The sequence below is a fragment of the Anabrus simplex genome, chromosome 1 (genome assembly GCF_040414725.1).
Source record: "Anabrus simplex isolate iqAnaSimp1 chromosome 1, ASM4041472v1, whole genome shotgun sequence".
Taxonomy (NCBI): domain Eukaryota; kingdom Metazoa; phylum Arthropoda; class Insecta; order Orthoptera; family Tettigoniidae; genus Anabrus; species Anabrus simplex.
Window position 1 is genome coordinate 166,842,100 of NC_090265.1, and position 14,180 is coordinate 166,856,279.

At 40.6% G+C, this 14,180-nt stretch overlaps 1 protein-coding gene across 1 annotated transcript in view; it reads right to left on the minus strand.

Annotated features, from left to right (window-relative positions):
* Window positions 1-900: 900 nt before the first annotated feature.
* The window catches only part of LOC136885381 (carboxypeptidase B), a 40,146-nt gene continuing 26,866 nt past the window's right edge, over window positions 901-14,180 (minus strand). The window contains exons 9-10 of the mRNA XM_067157897.2: window positions 11,576-11,660; window positions 901-1,550 (exon numbers count right to left, since the gene is read on the minus strand). Coding sequence (XP_067013998.2) covers window positions 1,360-1,550; window positions 11,576-11,660 — 276 coding nt within the window. The 3' untranslated portion in view covers window positions 901-1,359. The remainder of the gene's footprint in view (window positions 1,551-11,575; window positions 11,661-14,180) is intronic.

Below are 14,180 nucleotides of genomic sequence, written 5' to 3' on the forward strand. Positions count from 1 at the left end.
GAAGAAGAAGAAGAATCGTACGGCCTCAGCTACCGCGTGCAGACATTTTAATTTGACACCATCCATTTCGAAGTTCCGTTTTACTCTAAGCCTACAAAATGGCAGAATGAACCAAATCTCTCTTGGGCGTCTATGGCTGTGTTTTAATGAATTTTGTCGGGTAAATACCAAATGTGTCACCAGAGATCTTTTACATGCCGACATCGTGCGTCGTGGAGTGTGGAATGGATTTTTTCCGCCCTTCAAAATTCCGGTTTCGAACCCGCTATCTTGGGTTCGAATGCCGACACTCTACCACTGATCCACAGAGACAGCTGTTTCAAAGATAATTAGTTGACCTAGTATAGACTAACTACACATGACGCGATAAGGCAAGCGTTACACCTGTATCAGTTCAACTATTGGCTAACAAACATTAATTCCAGAATCATACACCGAATGTACCCCATAACTCAACACAGTGAATGCAAGAAAACTCACTTACTTGCTCTTGAAACAAGAAGTACCCCTAACATCGCAACAGTATTCTAGTGGAATGAAGTGTCCTTGTTCACAAACTAATCCAAATTTGTACCCGACATATTGGAACATGTGTTGGAACATCGCTGACGATCGATAACTGTCTATGAACCATTTAATATAAATTTAGCCGGAGTAAGTACTTCTGCTCTGCTCACATGCACAGATAATTTCAGAACAGCCTGGCAAAGAGTCGAAACATAGGCTGTGACCTGTTAACACTCAAATAATTTACTTCGAACACTTTGCATTAGCATTAAATATGAATGGTATTAAGTTTAAGCTTCAGTGACAAGCACAATATATTGTAAAGGATGCCATTCATCATGTTTTGTCAATATTAGTGGTATTGAGGATGGAAATTTCTAGGACACCAAGACATACAAAGATATACTTTATTGTTTACAGACATACAATGTTAATATATTACTCAATGTTCACTGTTCAGAATTCTGTTTTAAACTGGGTCATAATGAGAGAAGTAAACTCGTGTCCTCATCCTGAGGTGGTGCAGCTCTTTTCAGGCACACCCCCATTGGAGGTGAGCTGCATGTACCATTTCAACCACATACCAGCCCTCCTGCCAATTTTAAACTTCTGGCAGTACCGGGAATCGAACCCGGGCCCCCGAGGACGGCAGCAGGGCTGGTATGTGATTAAAATGGTACATGCAGCTCACCTCCAATGGGGGTGTGCCTGAAAAGAGCTGCACCACCTCGGGATGAGGACACGAGTTTACTTACTTATAATAAGAGACATTCGTAAAATGATTGTTTAACCTATTCCTTAGTTATAAAATTCCACAACTTCCAAGCAAGAGCAACATCATGAACCCTGATTTCATTTTCCTCCTGATCCGATGAAATTACCGAATACCTTGAATGCTTCAAACGTTTCGGTTACAACAGGAAGAATTTCAGTTGCTGGAGGATCGAATCCTTGGCTTCCACCACAGGGTAGCTCTATTGTGTACGAATATTTCACGCCTAATGTTCCTTTGGCCCAATCGTGACTCGTTCCTGCTGCATAATCTGTAACACAGAAGAAAATGCATTATGCATTTCGAGGTATTTTGTAGAATGATAAATGGCGAAACCAGGCAAGAAAGACCCATGAAGTCTATCAATATAGAGACTTTTCAGATGTTCAGTTAGCAATGAGGAATGATAAAAATGTGATGAAAGCACTCAAACTTACGAATCAAAATGTTCTTCCAGTACTCATCCATTAACTTACTTCTTTTACAAATATCACATTGCATATATCCCTTCAATCGGGTAATAATTTCGTGTGGCTATTTCTAGCCGAGTGCAGCCCTTGTAAGGCAGACCCTCCGATGAGGGTGGGCGGCATCTGCCTTGTGTAGATAACTGCGTGCTATTTTGGTGGAGGATAGTGTTATGTGTGGCGTGTGAGTTGCAGGGATGTTGGGGACAGCACAAACACCCAGCCCCCGGGCCATTGGAATTAACCAATGAAGGTTAAAATCTCCGACCCGGCCGGGAACCGAACCCGGGACCCTCTAAACCGAACGCCAGTACATTGACCATTCAGCCAACGAGTCGGACTTCAATCGGTGAATAACAATGAATAATATTTACGGAGTATGTATACTTGGCAAATATAAAAGTTCGCTGGCTTTGTTAAGTTCCCGTGGCTTCGGTTACGTACAGGCGTGACAGGTTGACCAAATCGACCCCGGTGTAAAACGTTAGTGTTGCACGTTTATTCTCACTCAGTTTATCTCCAGGCGTGGACATTTTGAATGGTACTTTAAACGCCTTAAAATTAATACTGCAAACGACTATCTATGCCTTTGTGAATCTTGTCAAAAAGTGGACCATATATTGTTTGACTGTGCTATGCCTGGAAGGACAAGATTTGATCTCGAGTGTCACCTGAGCAGATGTAACCTGGAACTCTCAAAGCTGTTATACCATCTATACAGAAAATATTGCTCCTACAAGCAGTTCCTAAAATTCATTAATCACAACTTCAGTAATTTAGTTTCCTAATTTTTATGTCATGGATAATAATTTACTAACTAATTGTAATATACTCTTGTAAGGTGGTGGTGGTGATTATTTTTTAATAGGAAGTACAACTAGGCAACCATCCTCTATATAACACTAATCATAGAGAAAAAATGGAAGGGGTCCGACACTTCAAAAAATGAAGGTATCGGCCAATGACAGACAAAGGCCACGAAGGGCGTGAAAAATGAAATACTCCCTAGGCCTACATACGTAATACCGTCGGGGTCGGAACAGATCAACAGTTGACCAAGGGAGGTCGGACATGATAGATGAAAGTGAGGAGCCTGGCACAAGTAAGTGGAAGAAATGCCAAGACTCGGCTAAGGGCCGCGTGGTCGCCAATCCACGATCCAAAGTTCAGAGCCCCTGGGAATCATTTTATTCGCCTCTTACGGCAGGCAGGGGATACCGTGGGTGTTATTCTACCGCCCCCACCCACAGGGGGAATACTCCTGTAAAATAGGGTTCCAACCGTTAGGATTTTCAATAAATTGGCTATATAAGTAAATATATAAATAAATACACTTGACCACGCGTAACAGAAAGCAAATAACCATGCCCAAACGTGACCTCTGAACTGGAGAAAATGTGCAACGCAGGACTCTTTTCAAACAATGTGAAACCTCAGAGTTTCGAATCCTGCCTAAGATGTTTCTCATCGTAGAGCATAAATATGGACACAACTGTGGCAATTGACAGAGAAAGGCTTCTAGAAGTGCTTCTACTACTAGAGGCGGCAATTTATTGGTTGCCATATCAGGGGAGAATTCGTATTAATCACAACCCAGTTTAAGGGAGTAACTAATGTTATGAGATGACCTCAGACATTTGTAGTCGATTAAAATGCTGTGAATCGTCACCATAAGACCTATCTCTGTCGGTGCGACATAAAGCAAATAGCAAAAAAAAAAAAAAAAAAAGAAAAACATGCTATGAGCCTGGGTTGCCTCTTGGTTCTATTCGGTCAGCTCTCCCCCCTGTATTTGTTGAGATAAATGAAAAGAGTCGCGTCGTCTTAGAAGATGAACCTACATTTACTTCAACAAAACAATGACAGACCAGTTTTGTCTGCAGACCACGGGGAGCCCGATACAACATAAAGTACGTGGCGCAAATTTAGTGCTCCCTTCCCAGGGGATCTCAAAATAGGATTATACAGTAACGACTTCAGGGCACCTAGTTGAGTCTGACATGTTTCCACGTACTTGTGCCAGCCCTCTCATCTTCATATTTCCCGTCCAGCATATATTGGTCAATCCTATTCTCCTTTGCACTGCAACAGTAATAGTCTTGCAAGACCTACGCTCCGGAAATCGTAAAAGCAGTAAGTGGGACGTAAAGCCAATAACATTATCGCAAGACCTAGGGTGCATTTCACTTTCCGATATGTCCATTCCTGTTGGTGTCAGACCTCTTCCTCTTAGCGCTGAAAGAGAACTAGTTGAAATTCTCCTTAGAAAGTTTAGAAATTCAGATTTGTATCAAGTGGTCACTCCCTGTTTTGTGTTGGCATGGATATCACTCAACGGACTAGCGATAATCCACACACATTGCTGATATTAATCTTACCACGGACCAATGTTTGTCTAACATGTAAGCTACACTCATTTGCAACGAAAAGTGCGCACCATGAAGGAGTTATAATTTTGTTGCAAAATTCGGCATGCTTATATGTACATCTCAGGCAAATGATTAGCGTGGTACGCGATTAGAGGAAGGGCTTGCCACCAGAAGGCATGAACGTGCTTATTTAAAGACTCTCACTCAACCACGCTCTACAGCCCCCCCTCCCTCCTAAGCCTCATCACTAGTCCCACTCCAAACCTCGCCCAACTATCAAGTCTAACCCAGTCTCCATCACGTCATGATTAAAGCCTCCTCCAGACAATCATTTTAACTCTTCTAACGAAATTCTCAATTTAACATTCCCATTAATAATTTAACCCACCCCCTACTGCATGCCCACTATTGATAAACCATCCCCCTCATTAGCGGTCCAGAACTAATTTCCTTTTAAATCTCGTCCAGTTCGAATGTGCACCTCACCCTCGTCACAACCATATTTCAATAACTCCACAATACCACCCCCCTCCCAGTTCTGTTCCCAACTTATCCAGGAAGCACTGGAAATAGGGTTCCATCACCAGTCACTACGACGCTCCTCAGTAATCGTCGCAAATACTGCAAATCAACAATAAGTGAACCAAGCAACTCATCCACTCCGTAGATATGAGACAACGAACCACACGCGTTTGGTGGTCCCACCTTCCAGAAACCACTTGTGTGTGCCTTGGTTTTGCTAAACGACTGTGACTGTGACTCGCACGTAGTGGAACGTTGCTTCCGTCTGTTAAAAGCGAGTTGACCACTTGACATGCCTCTACGATGCAATCAAAGTGATTTCGTCCAGTTATCAGATTTTGAAATGGGGTGCATTTTCAGAATGCGCGTGGTTAAGTGCTCGAATCGAAGAAACACCCACCACCCAGGCCGTCCTGATTAGACTGTTGGGGCATGTCGCGTGAGGGCACGCACAACTGGCAACGGAGCTCAGGACGTCCTCGACTGACCACCAGGACGGAGGGTTGGCGACAAACGCGATCAGATCAACTGGTTCGGTGACTGCCATCCAGGCACATATAGCAACATCGTTATAGGCTCCTGTGTTTGTCCGACTTTTCATGTGCTTGTTTGAAGGAAATGAAGTCTCACGACACTCATTAGCTGTCTGCCATTGACACTAACCCATCGTCATTTCAGTTCACAGCAGTGTCGTGAACGACAAACCTGAGATCAGAATGCCGTTAGTGACGAAATCAGGTTCTCTCTGCGCACTGACGACACAATATCCACAATATCACGAAATCTTATTATATGAAGACGAGCCTAGCCACTGGTACATCCAAGCCGACCGCATAGACTTAACAAAGACAGTCTCTTCGGTACTTGCGTACCTGCCTGCAAGGCAACGTCGATATTGTGCGAGCAGGAGTGAACGCGACTTGGAAGAGGCGGAAGGATTTCACCGGAACACGGTGTAACCTAAGGATGTCTATCTATATGTAATCAAAGATCTCCAGAATTATCATCCGTCCAGTGGTGTTGTACGAAACAGAGTGTTGGCCCACAATCAAAATTACCGAACACCGTGTTCACGTCATAGAAATGAGAAAAGTTCGGTGCACACTGGGAGTCACCGGTTCATTCGAAATGACACTCTCATAAGACAGTTTTGGCATCGCTCTTATCCATGGAAAAATGCGAGAAGACCAGTTACGACGGTTTCGACACTTCATGATAGCAGCACGTGGAACGGTCCCTAACGTATTCTACAACCATAAGATCGAAGGCCGGCGTCCACGTGGGAGGACTCCGTTAATGCAGACTTAAAATCTGTGGCATACAGCCAACAGACACCCAGAAGAGGTTGGTGTTATTATTATTATTATTATTATTATTATTATTATTATTATTATTATTCGAAACTAACAAGAGAAATAACTTAATTAAAATAAAACGAAAGGAAATGCAGTAATTCACAGCTTACTGATCAGTCTTCTTCTTCTACTCTTTAATTCCGGGAATTTTTCCTACTTTATTGGAGCAGGCACTTGGTGAGGATTTGGTCCAGTCTTAGGCCTGGTGGCCTTCAAGAGAGCAACCCTATGCGAAAATATGTATTCACTACTGAGTGCGTTGTGGTGGTTGGAGTTGAAGTCGGTTCAGATCTTCTTCAAATTAATATCATGGTCTTCTAGAACTGTGTGACATAATGAATACAGGTTCTCTTTATCCGCAAAGGTGGCTGTAACGTTCAGACTTAGAGGACACTATACCAGAAGTAGGGTAGATTGTTAGTCGCAAGTAAGTTTGCACTTCCATTCAGTTGCCAATCAAAAATACCACTGTCATGTGCTGGAGTGGTTTATGTAGTGGCATCCGCTATACCAATTTCAACAAATATTTCCACTTTCAATGGTTAACTGAATATATCCCCAGAATAACAAAATGACATGTTGAAGTATTGAATTGTAATCATAGTAATAATAATCGTATGGCTTCAAGTACGGTGTGCACAAAAGTTACGCTGCTTGTTCAGAATGTTGAAAATTATTTCAGATTGTACTTATTTCTTCTTAATATAAAACTAGCAGTTTCCCGCTGGCTCCACCCGCAATGTACAAAGTATGGTGTTGTTCGTTACTATCCTCACGGATGTATTTGCAAAGTTTCGAGTTAATGAAATAAAGCACATGATCTGCTGTGGTAATAGAATGTAATATTATTTCATCAAAACACTTGAAAATACATCACACAAAGAAATTGAATTAAACGTTCCTTGGAACAACATTACGCGATGAACTGCTAAAAAGTCCTTCAAAGATCTTCGTCATGGAGACAAATGTACTCATAACTTTTCTCGGAATCTACCAATTTAAGTAGTTATTACCTCAAAAGAAAGCTCTTGATCCACGGAGTGTTTTTAGACCAAAAACAAACTGCGTGCCTCAGTTAGAACGAAAGATGTGATTGCTTCAATGAGAAACAATGTTGAAGGAATGAGACGTCAAATTGAATGTGCACTCATCACTTTCCTCAGAATCAACCAATTTGAATACTTAAGAGCTGAAATGAAAGATATTGATCCACTGAGTGTTCTTAGGTCAAAACGAACTCCGTACCTCAGTTAGAACCAAAGATATAATTGCTTCAAAGAGATAAAAATTGAAAAATCAAATAATTTGAGGAAGGCGGAAGTTAAGTGATTTATAGTACCTGATGACAAATCTGTGTACGAATACCTTTCAGTTAAAAAATGAATCGACCGGATGGAATGGCCGAACTGACTGACTTTAGTTTTCATAAATTTTTTAATGTATAGAAGAGAGATATACTAAAAACAACCACATCACTTTTATTAAACGAGAAGTAATACACCAGAAGTTTTGGTAGCACGTCAAGTTCCACTAGCATTGTTATTATCCAAACATAATCAAAGAGTTGCCATCAGCTCTCCTTCTCCTTGAGGCTAGAGAAAAAGTTACCGAATGCTTAATTTCATTAAATAATAATAATAATGTGATTGGCTTTACGTCCCACTAACTACTTTTTTACGGTTTTCGGAGACGCCGAGGTGCAGGAATTTTGTCCCGGAGGAGTTCTTTCACGTGCCAGTAAATCTACCGACACGAGGCTGACGTATTTGAGCACCTTCAAATACCACCGGACTGAGCCAGGATCGAACCTGCCAAGTTGGGATCAGAAGGCCAGCGCCTCAACCGACTGAGCCACTCAGCCCGGCAATTTCATTACCATCCGCTAACGGCATTCATCTTTGAATTCTGGTCTTCCAATCCTGCATTCATCGATGGTTATTGATACTACAACCGCACATCAACGAGCGAAAGGGGTATCCAAACCATCTGTAAAAAAGGATAGGAACACAACAGAACCACAACACGAAAAGGAGAAGTATGTACGATTCCGATAGGAGAACAGAGGATGCACGCAGTAGAAAACATAGATTTAATGGAGGAGACAAGAAATGATAACGAAGAGGTAAGCATGGAAAGATGGGCTGAGGTAACAAGGCACAATCAAAATATTATAACAAAGGGGACAAGACCAAAAGAATTATGCTCACTGAAAGCAGGGAATAGTATGGCATGGCTTTATGTTGGAAAATTGCACCAGACAACTACCGATGATGACTTGATATCATACCTTAGAGATAACGGGATTGATGATGTAAGATGTGAAAAGTTGGAAACCAAGGGAACAAATGTTGCATTCAATATTGGTTTCTCATTAAACCACCTTCAACAAGTCAACAAACCTGAGTTTTGGCCTGAACGAGTGACTGTTCGCTTACAAAACAACGGTATCCATCTTAAATCCAGACCCAATACACACAACTATTCAGGGACTATTAGTAAATGACAACCCAGCACATATAAAATGTATGACATGGAATTGAAGGATTAAGAAATGCTGTAAATAATGTTCCTACTGATCTCTTTAATGGATATAACGTATAAATATTGATGGAAACCTTTCTGACATCTGACTCGTATTGAAGTACCTTGAAGATGAAGGTTTATCACTACTTAGTTTCCAAGATGACAAGAAATATTTCTGTACAAAGGGTAGTAGTACTATAGACATACTTTTTAGTAATATGAAAGGAATAAGGTCTTTTAAAAAATTACCAGACCCCTAACGAACATAATCTTCAGAAAACACCTTCCAGTAGCGATAAGTCGATATATGGATTCGGTAATATCGCAACACACTAAACATAGAACCAAAATATAGCCTATAGGAGTCTAGATATGGTTCAGCTTCAAAATGATCAAAGTCAAGTTCCAGAGGTTATACAAGAGAGTAACAAGGGTAACAGAAATGACGCAGTAGTATAAGTGGAGATTATCATAAAATACCATAGTAATAAGGAATGACTGCAACAGAAAAGCCAAACCATGGTTCGATTCAGCATGTTTTTTTGGCTAGAAAAGAAACGACATTGGCCTTACATAATGCAAGAAAATCTAGTTCTGAGGCAGACTTATCAGATGCTGATAAAAGAAAACTATATATGGCCATCATAAAGGAGGCCAAGACTAAATTCTTCCTTCAAAAAGAAAGAAAAATGTTAGAAATGGCAGAAAAAGATCCATTTTCAATATTTAAAAAAAGATCTCCGAAGTTCCCTAGAGATATCGGTATGGATACATGGGAAACACATTTTTCCACAGTATTGCAGTCTAAGGACACTAGGCCAGAGATTATAGTCAAACAAGCCCCTGTAGAATTTAAACTATTCACCATGGAGGAAGTAGAAACCGTAATACTTCAAAGTAAGGACAGAAAAGCCGGCGGACCCGACGAGATCCTTAATGAACATCTTAAAGCTAGTTGGCCTGTACTCAAAGAAGTTATAACATGCCTGCTAAATCAGTGCCTCATTCGAGGAACCATACCAGATAGATGGAGAGAAGCCACACTTAAAGTACCGTATTATATAAAGGAAAAGGAGATTCAAGTAACCCAATTTCCTGTTGTGGTATAGCCCTTGAATGTGTATTACTTAAAATCCTGATGAAACTCCTTGTGAAACGATTATTGCTAATTGCAGATCTAATTATTCCGGAGGAACAATTTGGTTTTCGTGTAAGAAGATCTACACTACAGGCAGTAAGATGTTTACATGACGAGATTAGAGAAACGTTAAGGCATCCACGAGGAAAGCTCTTTGCTCTACTTAGAGACTTCTCTAAAGCATTCGACTCCATAAATAGGACTACGTTGCTGGTAAAACTTCAAGAAATTGGGATACCGTCCTACATCACTCGACTACTTACAAACATTATATCATAAAACTATCTAGTGATAGACGATAACATCACGACCTTTATTCCTTTACTACAAACAGTTGGAGTGCTTCAGGGTGATCCATTGAGCCCTCTATTATTCAATATTGCGCCTTATGATGTGGTAACAACTACAAGAACTGAACACGTAACAACGTATATATATGCAGATGATATGACCCTAGTTTCGAGAAGCCGAGAAAGACTTCAGGAATCCTTCAATAAACTGATAGATTGGACAGAGAAAATGTTTTGAGCAATGACAAGAAAACTGTGACCAGGGTGTTTAGGAGAGGTGGAAGACAATACAGAGACGATGTTATCTACTTTAAGGGAAGAAAGCTGGAATCAGTGAATCAATTTAAATATTTGGGCGTCAAACTGCAAACCCGTGAGGAGTGTTTTAGAGTGCACATGCGGGAGAGAATCACAGCGGTAATTATAGCAATAAATGACATCCCTCGCCTAAGACTTTTATCTGTAGAGACAGCGATCAAGTTATTCAAACTCAAGATAATTCCAATAGTTACTTATGTTTTAGAACTCACGTGGGAATTCTTAACTAAGAACGATCTAGTAAAGCTGGAACAAGTAAAATCCCTCTACTTAAAGAGAGTCCTATGTGTCTCAAAATATTCCCGGGCAAGATTGGTATATGAGATAACAAGGGAACCTTTCCTCATCGAGGATTTGAGATATGAAATGACGTTGCCGTGTACACAGCAAGCATCGCACTATTACAGACTCTGTATGAAAAGAAGAGGAATGCTCCTATAGATTTCTACGCCACAGAAGCTATGACATCTAATGAATGGAAAAGCACTAACTATGAATTGAGGCATACGATTACCCGTTTTGAGTACATGGATTTCACTTCAAGGTATGTACAAATATAAAATTCCATGACCCAACCTCAGATTGCAAGTGTAAATGGTGTGGGGGACAGTGTGGCAGATATCACGCTCTAGTATGGAAAAAAAGGACTATCTCAATAAGGCAACTTTGTAGTAAGTAATAGTAGAATCGCATTAATATGTATCATGCACATTGTGCGCTTTCTATTTAATAAATATTATTATGACGCCATGACACTGCCTGTGTGTCAGTTATGACGTTTTATTTTCCCTCTACCTGATGGTTGTTAAACCAGAATGTTTTGGGACGACCTATTGTTGAGTTTTAATAAACTTTGATCGGGTAAACACTACCAAATTCGTCACCAGAGATATTTTACATGCCGACTTCGTATAACATAAATTTTGAATGAATTGCTGTCTGCCCTTAAAATAATCCGTTCTCTCTGTCGGGTTTGAAAAGCCTGGTGCGGGACACACGTTCCATTGAACCAAAGGCCAAAATGCTTATAAGTTAGTCACGAAGCCGGACACTCCACCATCGATCCGATGGAATGGAAACGGGGTACTGTATTTAATTTTACTCTGTTTGTATACTGACATTGTTATGACACACGATTCTTTTAAAAAATCCCCATTCGTCTTATATTATCTTTCATTTTGCATGCCTAGGCTAGAAACGTAAGGACTCGTATCTCAAAAATTTAAATTTCAACCAAGCAAGCAATGAATCTATAGAATTAATAACCAAATAATTAAATACAAGAATATTAGGATCATCATTTTCTAAACTTACACATGAGGCCCACTGTAGGTCCGGTCAAATATTTAGTGCCACGCACAGCTTCAAGGGCAGCCATGGCTTTATCTCCAAGAGATTGCTGAAACATAAAAGAGTGATATTAATATCCTTCCTTTATAATTTCTTTTTGAAGCTCATTGACTGATTTATTGACAACATTCATCTTCTCCAAATAAGATCTTAATGAATATTTCAAATTGAATTTGGTGCTCCAGGGAAGCTCATCTACACGTCTAATGTTGCTAATGTAAGGTTCCCAGAGTATGGTAGGCGGCAACAATCTCTGAGTCTCCAACCGTCGCAGATTCTGTGCCACGGGATACGGCTTTCTTTCCTGAATTGTGTGGCTGTTGTAGTGCGCCAGCAATGACGCAAGGCTGTCTTCCGAAGGACAGTAATAACAGAGAGCGACGCAGGCCAAAGTCCTACGGTGATCGGGGAATTTCGTCGCCACTATGACAAACTAGCAAAAGTGACGAACTAGAACACCTGTGGTTCTGAAGTTTTAGGGGACGATGACCTTCTATATTAGGCCTCTTAAAACAACAAGTATCATCATCATCATCATCATCATCATCATCATCAGTTCTGAAATTTTGGTCTACATTTTATTACTTATATAACCTCTGACAAAATCAGAGAAGTGACCACCAACAACAAGAATCTTTGCCAGTAATGCGACAGAGCAGCTAGAATCTGCAGCGCATTATGTATGGCTAACACATAAAACCAATCATTATAAATTGATTTTACATGAGTAATCACAACTTCTTTCAGCTCTCCTAATTCTTTGACAATTTGCACATTTGTTAGTTTGCTAGAAGGGGGATGTTATCATTATGAAGAAGTTCCGAACTGACATCGGCAGCAGGCAGCAGGAAGGATGAAGTATCCGATCAGCCGATGGAGCAGTGTATTTATTATCTGCGAGACTCAATTACTTTCTGAACGACAGTCAAGAAGGCATGTGTCCGATAAAGGTGATTCCCAGAAAAGAGCAAGAAAATCGGAGAAGTGACCACCAGCAACAACAATCTTCGCCAGTAATGCGACATAGCTTGTGGTCCTAGAATTTGTTTTCTTCAGACGTCTAAGAATCCATAATCGGCTACCTTGAAGCTCCTGGCAAATACTGTTCTCGCCGGCGAGTCGACGCCTAAGATGAAGAGAAAGACAGCTATTTACAACTCCAGGCTCTCTAAAACAGTGCCTTCAAAACGAACTCCATTATTAACATGTATGGAACGTACAATCAATTATTTACAAAAGTGAACATTTTGATTTCGTTTATGCTTATCAATATCTTCTTCTCCTGCTCCTTCTTGTACTACTTTTCTCACACCCTGGCGGGGACGCCCGTGCATTCTGTGTCACAAATTTGTAATCTGCCTTGTTTTCGGTCAGATGCCCTTCCTGACACCGGTCCTATGTGGACCTATGTACAGTATTCACTACGCGTTTCTAGTGCAGTGTGCTGTGGGTATGAAGATGAGAGTGGTGGGATGAACACGCAGTCGCTGAATCAAACCCATCGATCAGGTGCGACTAAAATCCCTGACCTGGCCAGGAATAGAACCTAGGAAGCTCAGAAACGAAGGCACGGACGGTGGACATTCATCCAATGGGAATATCACTACTATATTTATTTTCTTCAGATTATCCCAGGTATGTCTGGGGTTGCTGGAGCCAATTAGGCTCATTTTGGTTTTGGCCAGAGGTTTAAGGCCGGAAGCCTTTCCCGAAGCCACGCGAATTTCGAGGTGAAAATACCAACTAAGGATCGTTCTGAATTCGAACCTCAACCTTCCTGACGGGAAGCCATCAGTTAAGCCACTGAGCTAATCACGTCCTCGTTCTTGTTTACCAAGACGTAATTCATAACTGTATAAAACGGCGAACCTGAAGTTAGTTTGTGTACTTTCCCTTAAACTTCTCACTCTCAAATAAAAATAATTACGTCAGAATTTAACCATAGATACGGTACATATTCTGAAATATTGTACTAAATATATTTTTTCAAATTACTCGTACACAGTCGGGATAAAAATTTGTTTATTAAACACCATGAATTCATGATGTAATCAATCATAGAAATACGTAGTAAAAGGGGACCGTACATCTCATAATTGACAGCTGTAAACCACAGCTTTGAGCATTCATGTTCCGGGACAGACTCCTATTCCAAGATTTCCTATTGCAGAAATCGTCTAACTCGTTAATTATTAGAATATGTACTAGTCTGTGTTGGATTTAATCGATGTACTGTATTACGATATTAATTCAACGAAGACTATGTCCTTAAAATGATCCGCATTTGGTTACGATCACTCTGTATAATGTACAGGTTTTTTTTTTGCTAACAATTACTCATCCACCATTTTAGTTATCATATAGGTACCTAATTGAGAATCTTCTCCTTATTCTTCTTATTGTTCTTCTCCTTCTTCATGCCAAGTGGGGTTGCTGGTGCGGATTACCTTCCTCCAATTGCTGCTGTCTACGACCAGCTTTCTCTGTAGCTTCAGCTCAGTCATATCTTCCTTTTTACAGTCCAACTATCTTCTCTTTTGGTCTTCCCATTTTCCTCTTACTAGGCACA